We start from the raw sequence: 26,965 nt of genomic DNA, 5'->3' as shown, positions 1-26,965 counted from the left end.
TGGTAGGATAGGGGAAGGGAGGTTAGGGTAGGGGGTAAGGAAGTACCCTCCCAGTCCGCTCCTTAATTGGAATGGACTGGGAGGGAACTGGGGAAGCCCAATGATGCGTCACCGTGCGAATTAGCGAAATTCTACCCCCCCTTGCGCATGCCGCACAGGAATTTGTAACGTGTGCACGCCGGGTAGCGCGAGCACGTGGATGTGCGTGCATATTGAGGTGGATTTTAAAAAATTGCGCGATCGCGTACTTTTGTTGGCGCACCAGGCGCCAACAAAAGTACGCTGGATTTTATAAGATACGTGCGTAGCCGCGCGTATCTTATAAAATCCTGGATCAGCGTGCGCAAGGCTGCCGATTTTGGGCAGCCAGCGCGCGCTGGCCTCGGAGCGGCCTCCCCTCACCTCACCTCACCTCCCCTCACCTTCCCCTCCCTTCCTCTACCTAACCCACCCCCCCGGCCCTATCTAAACCGCCCCCTACCTTTGTCCACGGATTTACGCCTCCCGGAGGGAGACGTAAATCCATGCGCGCCAGCGGGCCGCTGGCGCGCCGAGACGCAACCCGGGGGCGGTTCCGGAGGGCGCGGCCACGCCCCTGGACCGCCCTGGGCTGAAACCACGCCCCCGAGCCCGCCCCCGAAACGCCGCGTCCCGCCCCCAAAATGCCGCGTCAATCGGCCCCGCCCCCGACACGCCCCTGACACGCCCCCGACAAAAAACCCCGGGACTTACGCGAGTCCCGGGGCTCTGCGCGCGCCGGCAGGCCTATGGAAAATAGGCACGCCGGCGCGCAAGGCCCTGCTCGCGTAAATCCGGGCGGATTTACGCGAGCAGGGCTTTTAAAATCCGCCCCGTTATTAAAAAATCTACCCCTTTGTGCACGAGTTGCCAAAAACGAATAACCTGAAAAATACAAAAAGAAAAACAAAATGAAATTCAGAGACAAAATATGCTGAAAGCAACAACATTTTTTACATGCACACTATGAGATGAATTTTAAAAGTCGGGCATGCGCTACAATAGGGAGATGTGGAATGGGCACATGCGCCAGATTTTAACAGCTGCCTACATGCATGTGTATCTCCCGATATTTGAATATCTCAATCTGATTTAAAAAGGGGCATGGTATGGGCGGGGCCAAGGGATGTGTGCAAATAGTTATGTGCCTGGGTGCGTACCTAGGTACAGTGCCATTTAATTTTACTTCTGCTATGGAGAAGGTGTAACTTAAAATAAATACAGCCATTTCTGAGGGGTTTAAAGGGTCGGGGTCACTAGAGGGACTACAAGCTATTAAACCGGGGGAGGGTTGGGGGATCTAGCTCTACACTGGGCAAACTGGTGGATGAAATGATGAAACTGGTCGTGGTGTGGACGTGTGCCCGTTATAAAATTCCCCCACTTACGCAGTTCATTCCCGAATGTTTGCGGCTGTGTGAGCCGAGTTGCAAAATAGGGCACACACATACATGCACCTATGCAGTTTTATAATATATGCGCGTATCTGTGTGTATATGTCATAAAATAGCCATGTCCCTGGGTGCTCGCCGATGCACATGCGTCAATGTGCGCACACACGCCCCTTTCAAAGTTACCGTCTATGGGGGTAATTTTCAAAAGGATTTACATGTGTAAATGTATCTTTTAGATGCTAAGCTAATCTTTACAAGAAATATAAATCATCTTTAATTCATATTTTACATTTACATTTATTTGGATTTACAAACCGCTTAACACTGTTAGACCTAGGTGGTAAACAAAATTACATACATAATATAATAAAATGAATATACGTAAAACAGCATAAAATCACCAACAGTAAATGACAAGACAATTAAAAATGACATAAAATAAACTAAAACTAACTTACTTAAAAATTTACAAACAAATAATAGAATTAGATAAATGGCAAAACAAAAAAAATTGTAAGCAAAATACCAAGGTAAAATTTACCTCAAGCTAAATTAAATTTAAAAGTCTTGATTTGTTTTCTGAAATTGTTAAGTGAATCATATTGTCTGATATCTATAGGAAGGGAGTTCCATAAAGTTGGTGCTGCAGTGGAGAAAGTGCACTCACGAGGGATGTAAAGCCAGCTAATTTGGGAGTTGGAATTTCCAGTAATATTGATAGAACTGCATACCTTTTTCTACAAACAGAAATGGTTGTTAAGAATTCCTCTATGCTGAATACCCCTCTCAGAAAAAATGTATTTATTTATTTATTTATTTATTTATTTATTTAAATTCTTTTACTATACCGATACTCAAGACGCGGTCTTATCGTACCGGTTTACAATAGAACAGGGGAAACCAATTAACAACTATATAGAAGGTAAAAAGTTACATCAAACAGGGAGTGAAAAACATGGGAGCTGGAGGACAGGAAAGATATTTTAAAACGATATCAACTGAAGAGTGCTAAAATAGTCATTGAAAACAATGAAAACAAAAGACAGCGATAAAATGTTAACTTTCACATGTACATGGAATCACCACTTTGCCGATACCTTCACCAGTTCAACCAGACTTTCATTAGTTCACCTAGGCCCTCCAGTACTTCACCCTGAACTCCCACCAGTTCATCCAGACCTCCCACCTGTAATGTTCCGCCCACCACATAGTCTTCCAGTGACTCTCCTTACCATCCCTTTGTCCCAGCATGCTCTGATCTGTGGTCCTAACTTATTATAAACCAGGTGCTTCTGAACCTTTTAGTCCCAGTGGATGGGACTTCCTGTGGCACCCATTGATGACATCAGCACCTCCCAAGCATATAAGGAAGCTCAGTGCAATAGACCAATGCCTCTGCAACAGGTCCTTTCATGGATTTCTCTGCCAAGATGTTTTCATTGCTCCTGATCCTGTCTCCTGTTCCTACTAGTAGTCTGCTTGCCTGTTTTGTCCTGTTCCTGCCTCCATTCCTCTCTTTGTCTACTACCCGCCTTGCCCTTCTTTTCCTTCACTCTGGTCTGACTTCCTGTTACCCACCTGGCCTGGCCCCTTGACTGTGCTTTGTTTGCTACCTGCCCTGACTTATAAGAACTTATATGCTGCCAGCTCTGATCTTAGCCTGCTTTCATCTCTGCCTAATCTTTGCCCATCCTGACCGTAGCATGGAACCCGTCATCCACCACCTGTCAGGACCTAGTATGTGCTCGCACAAGCCAAGCCATGCCATCCTGACAGTGGTCCAGGAGCTCACTTTCCTGAAGGGCGACACCACCCAAAAATCACAGACAAAAGACAAGTGCAATTTCAATTGCGTGAGTCAATTAGCAAGTGTAAAAATGTTCTTACAATTTTGATAATTTTATGCACATACTCCACTTACAAAATAGAAACTTGCTTGTGACCTTCTCAACCCCATCCCAGAATTCCCTTAGACCATCCCTATTTTCCTGTTAAAATTTCCATGTGACATTGCAAGTACACATCTCTCAAGGTTTATAAAATAGCAAATATGCACGTACATGCTGCTTTTGTGTGTATATCCTGTTTTTATGTGCACAACTCCAGCATAACTCTCTAAACATTTACCCAATTATGAAGGTAACTTTCTTACTGTGTGCAGAAGTATAAAGTCTCCAGATATTTTTTACCCGCAGACTTTAAGTCAGTCTTCAAAGGGAAATCTTTCTCTTTGAAAACTGACAGCCCAAAGCAGCAATCTGTGTATGAAGACACTGTGCGATGGATTTTCAACATACAGATTAAATTTTTATTAAACTCCTGATGCAGTAAGCTAATGCTATGCAAATGCATTGGGAGTTTAAAAAAGCAAATTGACTGCAAAATGTATGATGGGGGTGTCATCCCTGACAGGCTGATGGAGATGATGGCAGCTAATCATGGCCATGGTTAGCTGCCTCTGCCACTTAGCTAGATAAGTCCTTACTTTTTTTTTTTTTTTTCCTTTACTCCCCTTTTTAAGTGCCAGCGGAGTTAAGTTTCCAGCGCTGGGAAAATGGGAGCTATTCCAGCGCACCTCTCTGCATTGGGAGAGAATAGCTAATGCCCTGATCTGCATGGGATTTCCAAACAAGGGCGCTAAGACCATTGCGCAGTTTTCCTTGCACGTTTTCTGTGGGTAAAACTTCTTGTTGCATCGGCAGTGAGGTTTACTTGCAGAAAATGCAAGCACAGCTGCGTGTAAAGCTGTGCATGATGCAGAACGCACCTATCTGCATCGGTCTGTGTGTTTGTAAAAGTGCGTGCACAGACTTGCAATTACTGTTTTTGTGGGTATATTTTTCAGCACAATTATATGCTTCCATGATTGAGCATAAGTGCGAACGCCATTCAGACTCTACCCTCATGCTCTTGCATGTAAAAGTACACATGCACAGAGACAGTAACTTTAAAGCAGGCTTAAGGGTGCCCAAATATACATATGTGCAGCAGGCGAGGATGATTCCCAGGGGGATTCAGATTCTTCTTCTTCTCATCTGAATTTGTTCTCCTGTTACAGATGAGCTGCAATTTTATATCTGCGCAGGTTTGCACACATATTATAAAATAGGCCGGGCGCATGTAAGTGTGCTCCCTATTTGAAATGTGTACAAGTCTAGCAGGGAAATGTCATCCTTGAGACGTGCATGAGAGGGAATTTTATAACATGTGCACGTCCAGTTCATGACCACTTTCACCAGTTTGTCCACCAGTTTGCCCAGTCCACAGCTGGATGCTCAAAACCTGCACTTCCCCCAGTTACCCCAGGCCCCTGAAATACGTCATACATGGTTGGAAATAGTTGTATTCAGACTTATCATTGCAGAAGTAACTGTGAGCTAAACAGGACCTGGACGCATGCCCAGGCGACTAGCCATAGGGATGTGAATCGTTTTTGAACAATTAAAATTATCGTCAGATAATTTTAAAATCGTCCTAAATCGTTAGAGTGCACGATACAATACAAATGCCCCCGATTTATCGTCAGGGGCATTTGTATTGTATCGTTAAATAGGGCACGGGAATTATTTGGGGGAGGGCGGGAAAACCGGCACACCAAAACAACCCCTAAACCCACCCCGACCCTTTAAAACCAATTCCTTACCCTCCCCCACCCTCCCGAACCCCCCCCCAAAATGTTAAGTTACCTGGTGGTCCAGTGGGGGGGGGGTCCCGGCGCGATCTCCCGCTCTCGGGCCATCGGCGGCATTTTGGCTGCCACTAATTAAAATGGCGCCGATGGCCCAATAAAAAAAAAAAAACCCACCCGACCCTTTAAATCGACCCCCCTTAGCCTCCCCCACCCTCCTGACCCTTTTTATTTAGGGAAGCCCGCGCCACTAAAAAAAAACAAACCCACCCGACCCTTTAAATCGACCTCCCAAAACCTTTTAAAATTACCTGGTGGTCCAGGGGGGCCTCGGGGGGCCTCGGGGAGAGATCCAGGGGGGCCTCGGGGACAGATTTCCCGTTCCCAGGCATCAGCTGTTCTAAAAAAAAATGGCGCCAATGCCCCTTTGCCCTTACCATGTGACAGGGTATCCGTGCCATTGGCTGGCCCCTATTATAGAGTATAGTATATTCTGAAAGGGCTTTGAAATCGTCCTTGCCAAGAGACACAGTTGACTGTGGGAGTAATTTTGTAACAGCCCGCATTAAATAGGTGGCAAAAATGCAGATAAGATACACCAGTTTTCAAAGTGAACTTGTGTGCATGGGTTCCATATAATGCCCAGGGTGGTACTTTAACTAAATCTTCATGGCTGATGGCATTGCCCCCGAAAGCAGTCCCAAGAAGCCCTAGAAAGCAGTCTCAGATGGTCACCCCCTCACCAGCGATGAAGTACAGGATGGATTTTGATGGAGGTATCTTTTCAGTAAAAAGTAGACCTAAGCAATATTACACAGCTCCAATACCGTGTAAGACAGAAGCTTCCAGAAATAAATTCAGGAGGGAAAAAAAGATGTTATTAAAACACAAAAAAAGTGGATTCATTTTCCTCCACCTTCTTGTAAATAGAAGGAAGAAGAAAGAAACCTACTGAAGCTGGGTGAAACTAATTAACACAAAACTAGCAACTGACATGAAGTGAAATGAGCAGATCAACTTGTGCGCCGAGTTCTTAATAAATTATTAGGCCTGGCATTTCCTTGATGCATGTAGCAGACTGAAATTTATGTACGGAAACATATAACCAGCTGCTACGTTTGTAACCTGAAAGCTGCAGGAATTGTGCTTTACCTCAGACAGTGCTCTTGCAATGCAGGAACTACAGCTGTGATAATTTTTAAAAGAGCAGTTCCCTGTACGTACCCAGATCAGTCCAGAGTCCTGGGTTTTGCCTCCCCTCCAGCAGATGGAAACAGAGAAAGTTTTTCTGCCACTGCCACTTAACACGAAATGCCACCTGTAGTCCCTCAGTATTTCTCTGTCTCCAGGAGATGGTGGAGGTTCAAATCCCACAGAGATTAAAAAAAAAAAAAAAAAAAAAAAAAGAGCACTGGCTGGCCGCCGCCATCTTTATGGCGCCGGCCATCCAGTGCTCCTACCATGTGACAGGGGCCGGCCAATGGCACGGATACCCTGTCACATGGTAAGGGCAAAGGGCCATCGGCACCATCTTTATGATTGGCAGCCGACGGCCCGAGAATGGGAGATCGCTCCCGGGACCACCACTAGACCACCAGGTAATTTAAAAATGTTTTGGGGGGATCGGGAGGGTGGGCGAAGCTAAGGGGTCATCTTTAAAGGTTCAGGTGGGTTTTTTTTTAAATCGGTCCAGTGGGCCCCGGGAGCTATCTCCCGCTCTCGGGCCATCGGCTGCCACTAATAAAAATGGCGCTGATGGCCCTTTGCCCTTACCCTGTGACAGGGTAACCGTGCCATTGGCCGGCCCCCTGTCCAGTGGACGGCTGGGGCCATCTTTATAAATAGGCTCGGCGCACACAGGGTTAGGCTTTCGGGGGTTACGCGCGTATCCCTTTGAAAATCTACCCCAGTTTGTGTGCATAAAAGTATGATTGGAGCCCTGTTTTGTATATGATTTTGTGCACACAAAATAGAGGTGTCTCAGGGACAGAGATAGGATGCTGTTTGGATGTACATGCATACTTTTGATTTAAAAAAGTGGGACGATAGCTTTTAAAGAACTCTGCTTGGCCCCATGTACGTGCATATATGACTGCACGGAGATCTAGTACTGTACACACAGATTATAAAATGTGTGTATGCTTTCCCCCAACATATGTGCGTACTGCATGTGTGCTTATGCATATATACCTGCAGTGCATTGAGAGAGCATATTGCAATGTATTGAACGCGCATGCTTTTCCTAACTATTGTAGAAACATATGTGCATATATATTAAGCACACGAAAATACAACTTGCTCCCCTAAAACCCTGATTTCTGCACAAAAGTTGGTATATTTTAAAAAAATTACCAGTTTTCCAATTCCTCCACCAGTTCACCCAGTCCTTCGCCAGATCATTAAGACCCTCCTAGTTCTTCAGCCTCAACTCCCCATTTCACCCAGATCTGCTACCCAATCAATAATTGACAACAGACCCGTCTGCTATCAATTGCGCGAGACAATTGGCTGATGTAAAATTGTGTGAATAAGTTACCACATGTACTTGTGTATATAAAATAGCAACTTGCACGCCCCAGAATTCCACTCAATCACTCCTTTTTTACACAGGCACATGTGTGCAAAAAAGCAAAAATATGCATGATTGTTGGATGTTTATAAAAATGTGTGTATGCAAGTACAAGCTATTTGCACATGTATATGCTAATTTTGATCTGTGTAACTCTTTGAAAATTCACCCGTGTGTGTAGAGTCACAGGCATAAGCTATCCCTATAAAGAGTAGGTGTAACTTTGTGCAGGTTAGATTGTGCACGGTATTTTACATAAATTTCAAAGCGATCTTATGCACATAAATTAAGCATAAAAATTGGTATAATTAATGCACATAGCTGTCTCGTAAGTTACCTGTGGTATTATAAAAATTACCCTCCCTATTAACAATTGTCTATTCTGTTCCTAAAATCATTTAAATGTTGCATTTTTTGTATTTCTAATTTTTTTTATATCACATTTTTGAAGATGCCATTCTTAATCTTCGTACGTTTTTTTTGTTGCAGATGAAATGTTAAAAGAGACACCTTTTCCTTTGAATAACATGGAGGTTATGGATCCATTTTCCTTAGCAAACTGGATAGATTCGCATCGTCTAGAAATAAAGGAGAAGAAATCCCTTAGTATTTTTGGAGACATGTTTGAAACTGAGGTAGATATTTGATTTAAGCCTGCAAAAGGATGTGTCTTCTTTCACTTCACCAAATTTAATAACAAGAATGATGGTTTCAGATATGGATACTTCGCACAGATTATGTGATATTTAGCTATTATATCTCAATCTCATCTGTTTGAGATTAACAGTAGCCAACTATCGATAAGGGTTGTCAAAAGTCACTGATAAGATCCAGTATCTGAAGTTAATGATGAAAGGCATTATTTTCTATATGATTTTTAAAATCCAGAGGATAGTTACTGACTATTATCACATGAAAACCAGCAGTCACTGCTATTATTTATTAGGGCGTAAGAAATATCATACTGGATCAGCCCAGTGGTCCATCAAGACCCATATCCTGTCACCAGCAGTGGCCAATTTGGGCACATGGAAGAAGTACTCAACATATCTTGATGGAGAAATCTATTCCCAGTTATTCAGTCTTGGTTCCTGGCAGTAAGTGGTGGGCTTCCCAAACCGACCTGGGAAATCCACTTGTCAAAACCTTTTTTAAACCCAGCTATCCTACTGGAATTGATTTTATTTATTTATTTATTTATTTATTATTTTTGTTATACCGAGTTTCATGACTAATATCACATCAACCCGGTTTACAGCTAACAATGTGTGTAGGGTAAAGCGTAATATAATAAACAAATTTCCCAACTGAAACTTTAAATACAGTAAAACGATAATAAGGATGTGAGAAAGTTACAATAAAACAGGGAAAATTAACTAGGATCAGAAAAGGGGGAGAGAAAGTGTATAAAGAGATATTTACAAATCAGACAGTTTCATCAAGTAACATAATTGTATAGCAAAGTGAGTACATATCAGCCAGTTGCATCAAGTAACATAGTTGTGAGTAAATGAGACAACGTGAGTGAATATGACTGTGGATAGATATGACGCAGTAAATAAATATAGCCAAGTGAATAAATATGACACCCAAGTGAATAGATATGACACAGTTGTGAGTGATGATAATATTGTGCTGAGTGTAAGTTTGTTGTTGGTGGATTCTTATTTTGATCCAATTTTTGAATACATTTGTGCTGAAGGGTGGAGGTTTTAATCAGGGCCTGGGAATGCTTTTTTGAAAAGCCAAGTTTTTAGTCTTTTCCTAAATGTTAGAGTGCATGGTTCTTGTCTCAAGTCAGGTGGGATAGAGTTCCATAGTGTTGGACCTGCTGAAGAAAAAGCTCTGAGACTCAATGATTTATGTTGGTAGGTTTTGGCATGAGGAATTTGGAGTGACTCTTTGTAGTATTCCCTGATGGGTCTGGCGGATGTGTGTTTTTTAAGTGGTATTTGTAGGTCGAGTTGAGTGTGTTGGTTTATAGCCTTGTGGATGATATTGATAGTTTTGTACATGATTCTGTAGGGTATCGGTAACCAATGAAGGTCTTTGAGGATCGGTGAGATGTGGTCGATTTTCCTGGAGTTTGTAAGAACTCTGGCTGCTGAGTTCTGAACCATTTGTAGAGGCTTGGTGTAGGAAGCTGGGAGGCCTAGTAGTAGTGAGTTGCAATAATCTAGTTTGGAAAAGATTATTGCTTGCAAGATTGTTCTAAAGTCTTGAGCGTGGAAAAGTGGTTTAATTCTTTTCAGAATATGTAATTTGTGGAAGCAATCTTTGGTGGTCTGGTTAATGAATGGTTTGAGGTTAAGCCGGTTGTCTAAGCGGGCTCCTAGGTCTCTTACGTGGGTTGTTTGAAGGAGGGCTGGTGGGTTTGGATGTGTGTTGTTGTTTTCCGGTGATATGAGCAGGTATTCTGTTTTCGAAGCATTGAGGACGAGGTTTAAGCTGGTGAGGAGATGTTTGATATCTAATAAGCAACTATCCCAGTATTCCATTGTTTTTGAGATTGATTCTTTTATGGGGATCACGATCTGTACGTCGTCTGCGAAAAGGAAGTGTTTCAGGCTTAGTTTTGAGAGAAGTTGACATAGGGGAAGCAGGTAGACATTAAAGAGTGTGGGTGAAAGTGATGAACCTTGTGGCACCCCACGGTTGGAAGGGTGATATTGGGATTCTGTATTGTGAATTTTGACTCTATATCCTCTGTTTTCTAGAAATGTTTTAAACCAGTTTAGTGTAGCACCTGACAATCCAATGTTTGCCAGTTGTTTTAGAAGAAGGACATGGTTGACGGTGTCGAAGGCCGCCGAGAAGTCAAGGAGGATTAGTAAAAATGCTTGGCCTTTATCAATTCCAGATAGGAGGAAGTCCATGAGTGAGAGAAGTAGCGTTTCTGTGCTTGCTGCTTTGCGAAAGCCATATTGGTTTGGAGACAGAATACTGTGGTCTTCTAAGTAGTTGGATAGTTGAATGTTTACCAATTTCTCCATAATTTTGGCTATGAATGGGAGGTTGGAAATGGGGCGGAAGTTATTAGGATCATCAGCATTTAGATTTGGTTTTTTTAGGAGTGGTTTGATTGAGGCAGTTTTTAGGTCATCTGGGTAGATGCCATGTGACAGGGAGCAGTTTATGATGTCTGCTAGTGTTTTTGCTATAGTGTCAGGGATGAGAAGAAGCATTTTGGAAGGGATTTGATCAAATGGATGTGATGACGGTTTCATTCTCTTCAGCACCGATTGTATTTCTGTGATTGTAATGTGTTCGAACGCGTTGAACTGAATGTCTTTGTTTTGGGGGAGATATAAGTTATCTGGAGAGGCATTGTTAGGTATCAGCTGATTGAGGAGGTCAGATATTTTTTTGTTGAAATGAAGAGCCAGTTCATCTGCTTTAGTCTGAGCTAGTTCGGGTGGGATATCTGGAATGATAGGTTTGGTGAGACTGGAAACGAAGGCGAATAAAGCTTTTGAGTCAAAGATGAGGTGGTGAACCTTAAGGGCATAGTAGTCTCTTTTGGTTTTCAGCGTAGTACTTTTGTATAGATGGAGTGAGCGTTTATAATCAGAGAGTGAGGCCGGTGAAGGGGCTTTGCGCCATTTTCTTTCTTTCTGCCGAAGTAGTTGTTTGAGTTTTCGCAGCTCCTCATTAAACCAGGGTTGTCTTTTGGATGCATTTGAAGTCTGTGTTTTGGTTGTCAGAGGGCAAAGAGTGTTAGCTATAGATTTTGTTATTTTGGACCAGGATTGGAGTGCAGAGTTGGGTGTAGAAACATCGATGAGTGGTAGATCTGTATTTAGTAGTTTGTTGAGGTGTTCCGAGGTGCAAGGTTTTCTGTATTGGAAAGAAGGTCTTGAGTCGAGATTAGAGTCTGATCGTGGTACAGAAAAGCTGGTGGAGATTAGAGAGTGGTCTGACCATGGGACTTTTTTGCAATTTGGTTGTTTTGTTAGAGAAATACCGGAGTTTGTAAAGAAGAGATCGAGTGTGTGGCCTCCTTTGTGAGTGGGTTTGTTGATTTGTTGATTGAAACCCATCGCTGACAATGCGGTGAGGAAGGCTTCACAGTTTGTTGAAAGGGGGACTTTGTCAACATGTAAGTTGAAGTCGCCCAGGATTATAGCAGGGGAGTCAAGATTAAGATGCAAAGTTATGGTTTCGAGAATAGGGGAGGCGTCTGATTCTAGCAAGCCTGGAGGGGCATAGACTAGAAGGATTTGGAGATATTCTGATTTGAACAATCCTAGTTCTAATTTGGTAGCTGTGTTGATCGGGTAGTGTGTGAACCTTAGGGATTTTTTAGCAGCTAAGAAGATACCCCCTCCTCTTTTTTTTTGTCTAGGGATGGAGAAGAAATCGTAAGTTTGTGTTGGTAGTTGGTTAATGAGGGTGATGTCGGTGTGTTTGAGCCATGTTTCTGTTATGGCGCAAAAGTCTGGGGTTGTGTCCTGCAGTATGTCGTTAAGTATAAGAGTTTTATTGGTGAGCGATTGGGCGTTAAATAGGATGATGGTGAATAGGGTGAGACCTAGGAATTGTGTGGTGGGGGAAATCATGATTGGAATGAGTGAGTTGTAGGGGCGTGGGCGGTAGTGCATAGTTGCTAGAGGCTGATGATTGCTGTTGGAGGTTAAATGGGTGCTGGAAGCTGGATGAGTGTTGCTGGAGGCTGGATGAGTGCTGGTGGCTGGATGAGTGCTGTTGTAGTCTGGATGGGTACTGCTGGAGGTTGGATGGGTGCTGTAGACTGGTTGAGTGCAGCTGGATGAGTGCTGGAGGCTAGATGGGTGCAGCTGGATGAGTGCTGTAGACTGGTTGAGTGCAGCTGGATGAGTGCTGGAGGCTAGATGGGTGCAGCTGGATGAGTGCTGTAGACTGGTTGAGTGCAGCTGGATGAGTGCTGGAGGCTAGATGGGTGCAGCTGGATGAGTGCTGTAGACTGGTTGAGTGCAGCTGGATGAGTGCTGGAGGCTAGATGGGTGCAGCTGGATGAGTGCTGTAGACTGGTTGAGTGCAGCTGGATGAGTGCTGGAGGCTAGATGGGTGCAGCTGGATGAGTGCTGTAGACTGGTTGAGTGCAGCTGGATGAGTGCTGGAGGCTAGATGGGTGCAGCTGGATGAGTGCTGTTATAGTCTGGATGGGTGCTGCTGGGGGCTGTAAGGATGGCACGCTAATGAAGGCTGAATGATGTCCGTATGCCTCTGGATGTGTCGTCTTGACCTTGGAGGTTTTTGATTGAGTGCTGGAGGTACTGGCGTATATTTTCCGTGGCTGGTAATGAGTGTGTAGCTGCCCTGGCTCTGGGTCGCTCCAAGGGGCGCGCTAAGGGGCAGGCCCCTTAGGTCGCGCTCCTTCAGGCGCGCGACGCCGGGGGCGCGACGCCTCCGAGATGCGCCGGAGTTTAAAGGGGGCAGTAGCCGCCCTCTGATAGGCCTGATGCCTGCTTAGGGGCGCGGCTCACTCACCACGTTTCGTCCTGCGGCCTGCTTCTTAACTCGGGAGCGGTGGAATTGTTTTTTTTTTTTAATTTATTACCAGAGGATTTATTACCAGAGGATGTAATTTTTAATTACATCCTCTGGTAATAAATTCAAGAACTTAACAGTGTGTCAACTGAAAAAATACTTTCATAAATTTGTTATAAATCTGTTGCTAGTTTCAAGCAGTGTCCCCTAGACCTAGTATTATTTGAAATGGTAAGTAACTGTGATTTACTTCTTCCATGTCATTAATAATTGTATAAACCTATATCATAAACCCTCCCAGTCATCTCTTCTCCAAGCTGAAGAGCCCTAACCTGTCTTTCTTTGTAAGGACAACCTTCATTCTACACTCTTTATTATTTAAGTTGCCCTTCCCTGTACCGTTTCTAATTCTGCTATAGCTTTTTTGAGATTAAGTGAATAGAAATTCATATATTACTCAAGGTGTAGTCACACCATGGATTTATTATTTATTTTGGGGCTAATAATCAAACTGCCCACAATGGTGCAAACACCACATGTACTTTTTACCCACGTGGTTTGCACCAATAATTAAAGCAAAACTATGCACATGAAATGGTGGCTAAATCTGTGTGCGAGGGGCGTGCATGTGTGCTTTTCATAAATGTGTGTGTGCACATTTCCCACCTCTGTGTATATAATGTGTCTGAGATATAGAATGCCTGTTGTATTAATATGGAGCAATGAAATATGTTTTGTCACTTTACAAGTGTGTATTGAAAGTCATTTATTTAATTATTTCTATTTATATGAAGCCTCATTTATAATTAGCTGGGCCAAGTTCTACACAGGGACATCAGGTGTTTTCCTCTTATATGCAGACCCTTCCTTGTACTAATAATAAGGGGTCAATTTTAAGACTACCGATTTTATAACATGCGTGCGTCAGCATGCACATGTTATAAAATCCGATGGACGTGCGCACATGCGCCGGATTTAAAATTCAGCACGCATGTGCGGGCGGCCCGCAACTTGCGAGCGCGCGGGAGATTTTAGCAAAATACGCGTGATGACACTATCACACCTCCCCCAGTTCCCTCCCAGTCCGCTCCAGTTAAGGATCGGACTGGGAGGGTACTTTCCTATCCCTAACTCTCCCTTCCTACCTCTTCCCCTCTCCTCTCCGACCCCTAACCTAAACCTACTTATCCCTAATTTTTTTTATTTTAATACTTACTGCTCCCCGGGACAGCAGCTAATGGTGCTGTCCCGGCCCATTCTCCGCCCCGCACCTCCCTGTCCAGATCACACACCCCTGGCCTGCCCCTTTTTCAGGGCCTGGCACTTCGGTGCATAACGGGGATTACGCGTGTGGCCACGCCCATTCTAAAATGCACGCGGTACACACAAGGCCTGGCCACACTAGTAACCCCTGTTTTTTATGCGCATGGCCCTATTGAAATCGGGCCATAATTGTGTAGGCTATGTTATATGGCTTGTTCAAACTGCTAATTACTAGGGCCATTCTGGAACAGCCATCTTGCTTTGGAATCTAAATGCAATACGTATTAGCACATTTAGGTAGTGTATATTGAAATTGCTCTCATCATGCTACTCCAGAACTATGCTCATAGCTCATTGAGATTTGAGCTCTGCTAGAGGTGTAAGTGCTCCTCCCATAGAACCAGGCTCAAGGGCTGTGAGTGGCTTCAAAGTGTCTGTACCCAAGATGTGGCACTGCATCCTCGCCACCTTCCTCTTTCAGATAGAGGTCCTCAGTATGAACTTCACCTGCAGGTCCTGGGGAAAAATAGGGGTGACTCTCTAGGGGTGACAATTAAAGGGGAGAAGGAGTAGAGGTTGAGGCCTGGCTCCTGCTGCTGATGGGAGCAGTGCTGCAAGCTCAAGCCCAGTTCCTGTTGCTGGTAAGGGCCATGCTTCAGGCTGAGACTCAGCTCCGGCTACTAATGGATGCAGTACTGCTGGAGCAGCTGCTATAAGGTACTGCCTTCTCCTCCAAAAATGGCACGGGCCATCCATTGCTCCTACCACTGACAGGGGCCAACCAATGGCACTGGTAGCCCCTGTCACATGGTAAAGGCAAAGAGCCACTGGCGCCATTTTGATAACTGGCAGCCGACTGCCCGAGAGGAGGAGATCGCTCCCGGGGCCCCCGCTGGACCACCAGGGACTTTCGGCAAGTTTTGGAGGGGGGGGTGTTGGGACGGAGGGGGTTGCAATTAATTAAATTTGAAGGGTTGGGATAGGTTTGGGATTTTTTTTTCAGGGCAGCCGAAAAAAATTGGCCCAAACCGCGGGAAAACTACATTTCCCATGGTGCGCTGATAATGAAGGCCGAACCAAAAGGTTTGGCCAAATCACATCTCTAATTTATAGTAATCTAAGGCTTAATTCTTTTATTGGCATTTTAATTTACAACCAGTTTTAATATCTAATTTTATCTTATTCAAAGCTACTTTAAATATCTTTATTTTGCACTTATTTTATCTGTATTGTATTTATTATTTTTTATATACCAACATTTGATCTGCGATATCACATTGGTTTACATTCAGGTACTGTAGGTATTTCCCTATCCCCAGAGGGCTTACAGTCTAAGTTTTGTACCTGAGGCAATGGAGGGTAAAGTGACTTGCCCAGGGTCACAAGGAGTGACAGCAGGACTTGAACTCTGTCTTCTGGTTTGTAGCCCACTGCTCTAACCACTAGGCTATTCTTCCTTCTCCTGTATTAATTTTTTATCTGTATTGTATTTTATGATGTGTTTATATGATTTATCCTTTTTAATTGTAAACCGCTCATGATCTAATAACTGAATTACGGTATATAAAAAATGTATAAATAAATAAATGTATGAGATGAAGCAGTGGGGTAACCTACACTGATCTTGCAAGCCTGTATCTTAATAAAAGAAGAGTATGGGGCTTGTGTACGGCTGGGGTGAGCAGTATGGTCAGAACACAATGAGAAGCCAAAGTTGCATGGCCGTGTGGAGGGGACATTTTGAGAAGCTGGTTCAGATTCCTTAGGGGGTATAGTGATGATTAGCCACTTGGTAAAGTCACCTTATAAGACTGGGGAAAATGTACTAAAATACTGCCACCACTGAGAGTCCCAAAACAAAACAATAGTAAGCAATAGTTTATGGAATATCTATAGTTTCATTTTATCTATTTGAATCCCAATCACTTTGAGTATTTCTCTTTATACCAGCTTTTATATACAGTGTCAGTTCAATAGCTATGTCTGAATGAGAGCTAGAGAGACAGCCTTCTGCGGAGGTGGAGCATCTTGATGTCTCATCACAGCTGTGGAACTTCCCAGAACCTTACCTCTGGCCCACTCCTGCCTGTCATGCAGCTACTCCAGCCAGTCCCCCCTCAAGGCACTTGAGCTCCTGGGCTTTCTTCTTCAGATCCTCAATCTCCAAGCATAGAAAAATAGAAAAATATGGAATGAGAGTTGATATGGACCTTAACAGTCATCTAGTGTATCTCATTTCCTTGCAGAGACCTCTCCCTAGACCCCTTCAGCTGTGGGACTTTCCTAGCCTTTTTGGCATCTATGGATCCTGAGGGCTTCTCCTGTGTTTTTTGGATCATAGTTTTTTGGATCATCATTTCTGAGTGACATCTTTTCCTTGGGAGCCCTTTCCTTGAACCCACCAACCTTTCAGTTACCATAGTTACATATGACATAGTAGATGCTAGCAGAACATGATCATCTTGCCCTGCACTCTGCCTAGGTTTACTGTCCCCCCACTAAGGATATATCCAAGCTCTGTCCTGAATTTAAAAAAAAAGATAATTAACCCCCCCCCCCCCAAAAAAAAAAAAAAAAAAAACTAAACAAAAAAACCCCAATGCCCTCAAAGTACTCTCCTGCCTAGTAAATTTCAAACCAGAGTTCAGGCCTGCCCAACCGGGTGTTCCCAGGCCCCTCCAACCCCCACTACTGGTGACAAAATTGAGGTCAGGGCACAAACCTACCAGGCTGAGTCTCCCTTGAACCCCCATCCAGGTCAGAGGCCTCCCTCTCTTAATGGTCGTTCTTGTGAAGCGAAGCCAACTCACTCCAGCCCTGGCACCTGGTTTTAAAAACGGTGCGGGCTGCCTGGAGATTGGCACCGAAGTGACTTCATGGCTCTCATGTTGCCAGCGCCATTATGTTGTACAGCCTTACATTTGTACAACATAAAGGTGCTGAGAGGCCCTGTCCCAAGTAGAAATATACTGGCAGGAGAATCTTTTGTATTGGGCAACGAATATGAAAATACTCAAAAAATTTAGGATATTTTTGTGGGAAGAATGAACCGAAAATGGCCTCATTCATTGCACTTTTGGTATTTGTTTAAAATGAATGCAATGAATGCACATCCTTAAAAATATATATATCAACTACTGGAACAGTGTTTACTACCCATCAGAATACTTCACCTTTGCTGCCTGGCAAGTCAAGTGCATCCTGTACTGAATCAAGTCTACTGTGTATTTCAGTCTTCTATGACTCAGGACACCTGAAGTCTGTTATATGAGATATCTTGGTACTTGATGGATCGTCTTTATTATTTACCATCCCTAGTAAAAATGCATCTTCTTTAATCACAACTATGCTAAGCTTCATAATAATATAATAACTTTTATTTGAATACTAGGGTGAGTGATTAATCATTTCAGCAAGCATAATGAAATGTTTCACCACCCCTTTTCTCTTTCTTCTGGCTTCTGTCATGCTTTAAATGCTTTTTTTTGTATCCCCAGTAGGCACCTTATCCTCTGTCAGGGAATGCAAAGAAGTACTGTAATGCTCATTTTAAGCCAGACACAGTCATTTTGAAGAGATTTATCTCCTGGAAGAAGTCCTATGAAAAATGTGGCGTGTACTGTATAAGGAAAAAGATTTTATCTCTCTCATGTTTCTGTTTTTTAGGCTGTGTTATATGGGCCAGGAGAATGTGAAAGAAAGAAATTAAATGCAGATATCTGGCTATGGCAGCTGGTAAGTGAAAATTAAATGTTTGGTTGGTCATAACAACTCTGTTGGGGGTTGATTTCCCAAGCACTCGGACACGCGTAAAACCCTATTTTATGCATGTAAATCACGCAGAGCTCTGGGCAGAGGCAGACCTCAGGGAGGTTGCAGTCCTGGAACCAGTCATTTCATGGATGTTGGCCTAACAGAGAGGGCTCTGATCAGTGGAGTGATGGAGCCAAACCTGTACAATGGGGCGAGGCCGGCCCACTCCTCAGCCCCAGTCATCGGGGGTCATTTGACTCAATTTTACAAGGAGTGGGTCAAAATCACAGCAGACCAGTGGGTTCTAAGCGACATAAGACAAGGTTATGCTTCAGAATTTGCTCAGCCACTAAGGAGCCTGTTCATGGTATCTCCTTGTGTCTCACTGGAAAAGAAACCTATCGTGCAGCAGACCATCCAGTGACTGCAAATGCTGGGAGCCATCGTTCCCATCCCTGAAAAGGAACAAGGGATAGGACGTTATTCCATTTATTTTGTGGTTCCAAAGAAGAAAGGAACTTTTCGTCCAATTCTGGATTTTAAAAAGGTGAACGTAGCTCTCAAGGTACCCCAGTTCCGGATGGAGACTCTGCAGACCTGGGACCTGATGGATTTGCCTACGATAACTACAAAATTCTTGGAGAACGGGTAGTGGACTCACTCCATTTTTTCTATCTTAAAGCACTGGCCAATAATACATTCCCCCAAGACTTTAACAAAGCCTATATAACTGTCCTTCCTAAACCTGGTAAGGACCCTAGTCAACCTGCCTCATATAGTCTAATATCCTTATTAAATTGTGATCTCAAGCTCTTAGCCACCATTTTGGCCAATAGGATAAGCCTGGTACTACCCGATCTCATCTCCCTAAATCAAGTGGGCTTTGTTAAAGGTCGATCATCTGGCTGGCATATAGCTAAACTACTTACGGCTATTGCCTATTGTCAGACAAACCAGATCCCATCTATGGCAGTCAGTTTTGTTTCCGAAAAAGCTTTCAGTCGGGTTTCCTGGAACTATCTACTTTCCGCTCTTGGGTATTTTGGTTTCCAAGGAAATCTAATGGCTTATTTATCCCTTCTCTACAAGCATCCCACATCACACATATCTCTCAAGCATTCACACCGCAAAGAGGGGTGCGGCAGGGGTGTCCTTTGTCACTCCTGCTATACATCTTAGCAATAGACCCACTATTACGAATATTAATCTCATGAGATGATCAGATATCCGGGCTCAAATGTAATGGACGGGAATTTAAAACAGCTGCCTTTGCTGACGACATATTAATTTTCCTTACACAGCCCCAAAAATCGCTTCCAAAAGTACTACTCCTTCATGCCTGGTATGGCAGCTTTTCTGGGCTTAAAATAAACACAGACAAATCTGAAGCTTTGGAAATATTCAGTAATCTCAAGCAGACATGGGGTGCTCCCTTCCCACTAAAATGGGCACCTGGACCCATCAAATATCTGGGGATACTTGTGCCAAATTCTTTAGAATGGGTAGATGTGAATCAGTTATTTACTCTTTCGGACAATAGACTAGGGGGCACTCCATGAAGTTAGCATGGGGCACATTTAAAACTAATCGGAGAAAGTTCTTTTTTACTCAACTCACAATTAAACTCTGGAATTTGTTACCAGAGGATGTGGTTAGTGCAGTTAGTATAGCTGTGTTTAAAAAAGGATTGGATAAGTTCTTGGAGGAAAAGTCCATTACCTGCTATTAAGTTCACTTAGAGAATAGCCACTGCCATTCCAGGCATGTCAGTTTCAGTGGCTCACTTGCATACTGTTCCCATTGACGAGATATGCAGGGCGGCAATCTGGAGTTCCCTCCACACATTCACCTCTCATTATTGTCTGGATAAGGAGGGCTGACGTGACAGTCCTTTTGGACAGTCAGTCCTCCGGAATCTTTTTCAGCCAAGAAGCCCCAACTATTGCTACTGTGGGCCCTGTCCTTGGGTGCAGGCTTGCTCCCTTAGGTATAGCAGCTCTAGTTGTTGTGCACATTGGCACCTGTTCTATGTTCCACATGTTGGGAAAGCAGCCTGCTGCTACATAATCACCCATGTGTAAAGACTATCATCCTGCTTGTCCTTGGAGAAGTTGGTTTCTTTTGGTTTGTTATTTTATTTTTTGCTAACTCTGTTATAAGTCTGAAGAGGGCCCCCGCGTAGACGTGTGGTTAGCGGCATACTGGGCATTCTTAGTATGTCTGTCAAAGTTTATAGAAACTTTGACAAAAGTTTTCCATGCCAGGCTCCATCTGATGATGTCACCCATGTGTGAGGACTATCATCCTGTTGTCCTTGGAGAATACCTGTTACAGGTAAGCAACTCTGCTTTCACCTAGACCTCCTGTTGTGAGCCCCGTCCTCTCTCGGCCCACACATGGGCCTGCTCACCTCGCTAGCTCCTCTGCAGGTCACGGGTCGGGCTCCCCAGCATCAGCCGTGAGGTCCTCCAGGCCTCGGCATCCTGCGGCGGCGGTCGCCGGGCCTTCCACTGCGCACCAGGCCTCACGCCGGAGTTCAGCATCCTCCGTGGCGTCGGCCACACCCCTACGTGCACGCGGACCGCCCGGTCTCTTGTAGGGCCAGGGGTGGGTCCTAGATCTGCAGCACATCCTGATTGAATGTACTACTTAAGGAAGTTCCTGCCTGCACTTCCTTGCCTTGGCAATCGGGTCGGCACTGTAAGTGTACTAGTTTGCCTCCACGTTCACAGTCTTGTTCCAGTCTTGTTCCAGTCTTGTTCCAGCGTCCTACTGTTCCAGCATCCTTCTGTTCCAGCATCTGTCTGTCCTGTCTCCCCAGGTAGTACCTTTGGATTGTCTCTCTGGTACTGACCTCTGCCTGCTCCATTGACCATTCTGCTCGCTGCCTGGATCTTGACCTCTGCCTGCCTTCATGACCTCATCTGACCTCTGGAACCTGACCCCTGCTTCGTTGACTACTCTCGGACTGATTCCGTTGACTACTCTCGGACTGACCCCTGCTTTGGCCGACTACTCTCGGACTGATTCATTGACTACTCTCGGACTGACCCCTGCTTTGGCCGACACTCCTCGGACTGATCCTCGGAACCTGACCCCGGCTACCATTGACCACGTCTCTTGATCCTGGCTTTGTCCATTGCCTTGTCATCACCTACGCTTGAATGTGTGTATGTGTGGGTGAGAATGGGACCTTAAATGTGTGTATGTATCGGTGGGAATGGGAGCTTGAATATGTGTATGTGTGGTGAGACTGGGAGCATGGTGTGTGGGTGAGACTCGGAGTCTGGGTTTATGTGTGGGTGAGAATGGGTGTCTGGATGTGCGTCTGTGTGTGCATAAGAATATAAGCCTGGGGAGGGGTGAGAAAGTGAGAGCTTGTATGTGTGTCTGCAGAGAATGTGAGCTTGTGTGTGTGGTGGGGAGTGCATATGAGAGTGAGAGCATGTGTGTGAGGGGGAATCTGAGAGAAAGCGTGTATGTGAGTGTATGTGGAAGGGAAGAAGACAGTAATAGAAGAAAGACACTGAAAAGGAATTAGGAAATGAGCAACAAGGGAAAAAATGGGATAAAGAGACCAGGACCAACTGATTAGAAAAATACAAAGATCAGACAACAAAGGTAAAAACAAAAAAATATTTTGAGATGTTAGCAATTTAAATATAAGCAACACAACCGCTCTCTCAAAATTTATGGACAGGTAGTACCGTAGTAGCCATGTATAAAATCGTAATAATAAGAAGGCTAAAGTACCAAAAATCAACGTGAATTATGTTTGTATCATTAAGTAGACCTCATACTTAGGCATAGATGTGATTGCTATTCTGCATAACGTTTTACACCAGTAGTATAATCATGGGTCAGAAAAGAATTTTATATGCTTAGTGAGTCCAAAGTGAAAAGAATTCAAAGTTGATGTAGCATGACATTTCCCATTGTATTCATTGTTACAGAATTAACTCATCATAGTATTGACAACATTCAATTTCTTAAGATAATGTAGCTACTTAGCTTTTTTTGCAAGTGAAGAAACGCCTGAGAGTTAAAGATGTTACAAGGCTCGAGGTATATTAGCCCGACATGGACCGTGTTTTGGCGTCTGCCTTCATCAAGGAGCCGAATATATGTGAGATGATTTTCGTGGCATTTTCACCAACATGGAAGTAATGCGTTTCCTCACATTCCTACATTATCTTAAGAAATTGAATGTTGTCATTACTATGATGCATTAAAAAATTCTGCAACAATGAATACAATGAGAAATGTCATGCTACATCAACTTTGAAATCTTTTCACTTTGGACTCACTAAGCATATAAAATTCATTTCTGACCCATGATTATACTACTGGTGTAAAACATTATGCAGAATAGCATTCACATCTACGCCTATGTGTGAGGTCTACTTAATGATACAAAAAAACGTAATTCACTGTGATTTGTTTTGTTGATAATCTGTTGTACTTTAGCCTTATTATTACGAGCAATTTAAATATGTCATCTTTGGGAATGTGTATTTCTTATATTTTTGTATTTTGCTCTTTCTTCAGTATTCCACTGTTGAGAGTCTAGTTTCTCAGGCGTTCTATTTTGGTTTTATCTGCATGTTGTTCTGTTTCTAATTTATAGTCTTTTATTTCTGTATTAGGTAAGGGTCGGTCTCAGTTTTGCCTGTGTGTGACAGAAATGCAGTATTTCTCCTAGTGTAGTTTCTCTGTAGTAGTAGTCCAGCTTGTTCTGTTATTCCCATAGGTGATGTATTAATGTTCTAGGGCCTGGTGTAGTATTTGCATTGCTGCGTTTTCATAAGGTTGCTGTTATTTGAATCCTGAGAGTCAGTGCTGTGACTGTATGGCAAGGTTCTAGATGCCTCTTTCTTTGCAAGAGTTTGTGTTACTTCACAAAATAGCAGTGGAGGGTTATTTTTTGCTGAGGTGACACCAGAATTTGAATTTTTTTTCATGTTAGTTGTAATGTGAATTGCCCTAGCTCTGTGCTGCACCTGTTCTGATGATTAATTATATTTTATTGTATTTATGAAGATTTCTGGGTTTCTGCAAAGATGGTTCATGAAAGAATACATTAATTTTTGTTTTATTACATGATTGGATCTGATTGTTTTCTATACTTGTGCATTTATAAACTGTAATAAATATAAAATAAATTCTGATTAATAAGGAATTTTTAATGCTGGTAAGTGCTAGAAACAATTGAAGTAAATTATTTTAAAGTTTCATACATGATGCATAATGACTGCTGCAAATTACTTAGAAAGCCAATCTAGGGTGCAGTATATGGCATTATTTATCAGTAAAAAACAATTAGTAGACCTGCATGCCTACAGCCCACCCATGTTAACCTTGTGCCCACCCAAAAAATCAATTCTGGCTACGCCACTGCTCTGCACCCTTAGGGGTAGATTTTCAAACAAGGCGCGTTGGCGTACTTTTGTTGGCGCTCCAGGCGCAAACAAAAGTACGCGGGATTTTAGTAGATACGCGCAGAGCCGCGCGTATCCACTAAAATCCTGGATCGGCGCGCGCAAGGCTATGAATTCTGTATAGCCGGCGCGCGCCAAGCCGCGCTGCCTACCCCCGTTCCCTCCAAGGCCGCTCCGAAATCGGAGCGGCCTTGGAGGGAATCCTCTAACGCCCTCCCCTCATCTTCCCCTCCCTTCCTCTATCTAACCCACCCGCCCGGTCCTGTCTACACCCCCCCCTTACCTTTCTCCGGGGATTTACGCCGCCCGGAGGGAGAAGTAAATCCCCGCGCGCCAGCGGGCCTCCTGCGCACCGGGCCGCGACCTGGGGGCGGGTACGGAGGGCGCGGCCACGCCCCCGGACCGCCCCGGGCCGTAGCCACGCCCCTGTACCCGCCCCCAAAATGCTGTGACGACCGGGCCCGCCCCCCGACACGCCCCCGACACGCCCCCCTCGGAGAACCCCGGGACTTACGTGAGTCCCGGGGCTCTGCGCGCGCCGGTAGGCCTATGTAAAATAGGCTCACCGGCGCGCAGGGCCCTGCTCGCCTAAATCCACCCGGTTTTGGGCGGATTTAGGCGAGCAGGGCTCTGAAAATCCGCCCCTTAGGGTTCCCCCTATAACCCAGAGGTGGAGGAAGATGTATCATAGATTTCACGGTCCAGATGGGTGCTGATGCAAGGTTCACCAGAGCTGGTACTGGAACTGGGCCTGGAAGTTGGGTTTGTACTGTATCTACACACTCAGACAAGGTCTGTAGTAAACTATTTACTTGATCAAGTTGCTGCTGGATCTATAGCATAAACCTGTTTATGAAACCATACAGTTCAATATTTTACTCCTGCATCTAGGTGGCCAGTGCAGCAATAGCCCATCATGAAGACACATTTACCGAGCTCATGGCCTCAGCAATCTGTTGTGAATGGCATGAACACGTGGATAGAGCCCCAAGGTCTGTGCTGATGGCAGCCAAATAAATGTGTCTGTGCATGGGCCAGGCTAAGGCAAAATCCAGAATGGTCTAGGAGTCAGGGCAGGTGACTGGCAAAGAAAAGTCATAGTTTGTAAATAAGGTCAGATCCGAAGACTAGGCTGAGGCTGAAAACAAGACTGGGGCTGAAGACCAATCCTGAACCTGAAGACAAGGCTGAGGACCAGGCTGAAGCTGAAGGCAAGGCTGGGGTGAGGCTGAGGCTGGACATGGCTGTAGCTGAGGGCAAGGCTGAGGATAAGGCTGAGGCTGGAGACAAAGCTGAGGACAAGGCTGAGGCTGGAGACGAGGCTGAAGACAAGGCTGAGGATGAGACTGAAGATAAGTCAAGGCTGAGGCTGGGGATGAGGCTGAAAATAAGGCAAGGCTGAGGCTGAAGATGAGGCACGATTGAGGCTGAAACTGAAGATGAGGCAAGGCTGAGGCTGAAGGCTGGAAATGAGACAAGGCTGAAGTTGAAGGCTGGAGACAAAGCAAGGGACCTGTTTGCTGAGCATCGTAAGTATGTCTGAGGCAATCTTATACAGTAGGAGGCCGATAACATCATCTAAGGGTGCAGGGGTTTTCCTGCTGTAGGCCCTTTAAATACCCTGGTATTGGCGCGCACTAGGAGAGGCCAGCACCTTCCTGCTGTGCCAGTTAGTGTGTGATAACTTTTTATCACTTGGTAAAAATCCATACTGTCCAGTATTTTGATCCCCTAGGAACTGCTAAATATTGTGGAACACGCCTCCCCTTTGAGAGATGTAGTTAAGTTTTAAAGTTTCTGCTTGCAAGTATTTTTATAATTTATCTTGTAATGTAATGCATGCCCCATTCGCATATTTTTTATTTTATCAATTAATACACATAATAAACACTGTGAGGCAGATTTTCAAAGCCCTACGCACGCCGGGCCTATTTTAAAAGGGCCCGGCGACACGCGTCAAGCCCCTTGACGCGTGTGAGTCCTGGTGCTTGCAAAAAGGGGTAGGATGCGGCGGAGTAGTTCAGGGGTGGGTCTGTCTGGGGACAGGGCAAGAGGCCCCTCTGACAGGGGGGGGTTAGAGTAGGGCTAGGGGGGGGAAAGGTTAGGGGAAGGGGTGGGAAGGTTAGGTTGGGGGAAATTCCTTTCCAGGTCGCTCTGATTTCGGAGTGGCCTGGGAGGGAATGGGGGAAGGCAGTGCAGCTCGGCGTGCACCCCTTTGCGCGCGCCGACCCCTGATTTTATAACTTGCGCGTGCCTGCTCAAGTTATAAAATCGGATGTACACCGCACCCACATGTTATAAAATCTACCCCATGGTGGTAATTTTATACGGAGTTACATGTAAAAATATAACATATTATAGCAATTTTAAAAAGCCATTTATGCGTGTAAAGTGCACTTACACATATCCTATGGACAATTCAATAGCATATATTGTAGCAATTTTCAAAAGCCCTCTTACACAGGTGATGTGCATTTACATGTGTAAAATCCACTTTTAAGTGTGTAAATGCTTTTTAAAGTTGGGGCTCTACACTTACTATGAAATGGGTTAGATGCACCAAGTAATTCTTATAGCTTGTAGTGATTCATTTCAGAATGTATACAGTCCTGTTTCATGTAGCCGACTTTGCAAAGGGAAGGACTCTTATGAGATTACCCTGTATAACTTCTTTGTTTTGTATACATTTTGCATCTGATCCACACCAGATTTTTACTACATGTCAGGAAACCCATGAGATTCATGACAGGGGCATTTTGGGGGGCCGTCATATATTTTATCACTACATGTATGCAGTTACACTAGTTTTTGGAAAATATGCCACTTTAATAACATTTTTTTTTTCATCTGATCCATACCAAATTTTCAGGGCATCTCTGGGGAAATATGAGGATTCTGTCAGGGGTAGATTTTTTTGTGACCCATGTATTCCATTAATATGCATGCAGAATTGTCACCACCTAACATCCTTTTGGTTTGGCATCTGATCCATTCCACAAAATTCTTTTTTTTTCCGTCTCATGAATAAGATGATGCATTATATTTCTGAATTTTTATTTTTTAGGAGGGTACATCTGTTGTTACTATGGATGGTAAGACCCAGTTCCTGAATACTGGTGACAGCCTTCTCCTCCCTGCCCAAACTATGTAAGTAAAAGTATTGTAAATAATAGTTCAATGTACTATCATCAGTATTCAATAGATTGTGCCACAGAGTCAACCTTGCAGCATGGGATCTGATTTATCCAGTTTGCAAAATGCACTGCATCTATTAGCTACAATGTAGCTAGGTCAATGGATTACAGGAATTAATGCTAAACAAGCTAATAGCCCAAGGCAGGACAATTCTCAAAGCTATTTATGTGCATGTTAACTGAAAATTGTCTTCTCATCTTGCAACTAAAACTGCATGCATTGCTCCACATTTAGAGGC

General features: G+C 44.1%; 1 protein-coding gene across 2 annotated transcripts in view; it reads left to right on the top strand.

The window, feature by feature from the left end:
* HAAO (3-hydroxyanthranilate 3,4-dioxygenase) overlaps positions 1-26,965 on the top strand; it is a 103,100-nt gene that overhangs the window by 66,312 nt on the left and 9,823 nt on the right. For both annotated transcript variants that reach the window (XM_029593318.1, XM_029593319.1), the window contains 3 exons: positions 8,099-8,244; positions 18,008-18,076; positions 26,597-26,679. In XM_029593318.1, the coding sequence (XP_029449178.1) occupies positions 8,099-8,244; positions 18,008-18,076; positions 26,597-26,679 (298 nt within the window). The remainder of the gene's footprint in view (positions 1-8,098; positions 8,245-18,007; positions 18,077-26,596; positions 26,680-26,965) is intronic.

This window comes from Rhinatrema bivittatum, chromosome 3, assembly GCF_901001135.1.
Source record: "Rhinatrema bivittatum chromosome 3, aRhiBiv1.1, whole genome shotgun sequence".
NCBI classification, from domain to species: Eukaryota; Metazoa; Chordata; class Amphibia; order Gymnophiona; family Rhinatrematidae; genus Rhinatrema; species Rhinatrema bivittatum.
Note: the sequence above shows the minus strand (reverse complement) of the source record. Positions and strands in the feature narration are given on the sequence as shown.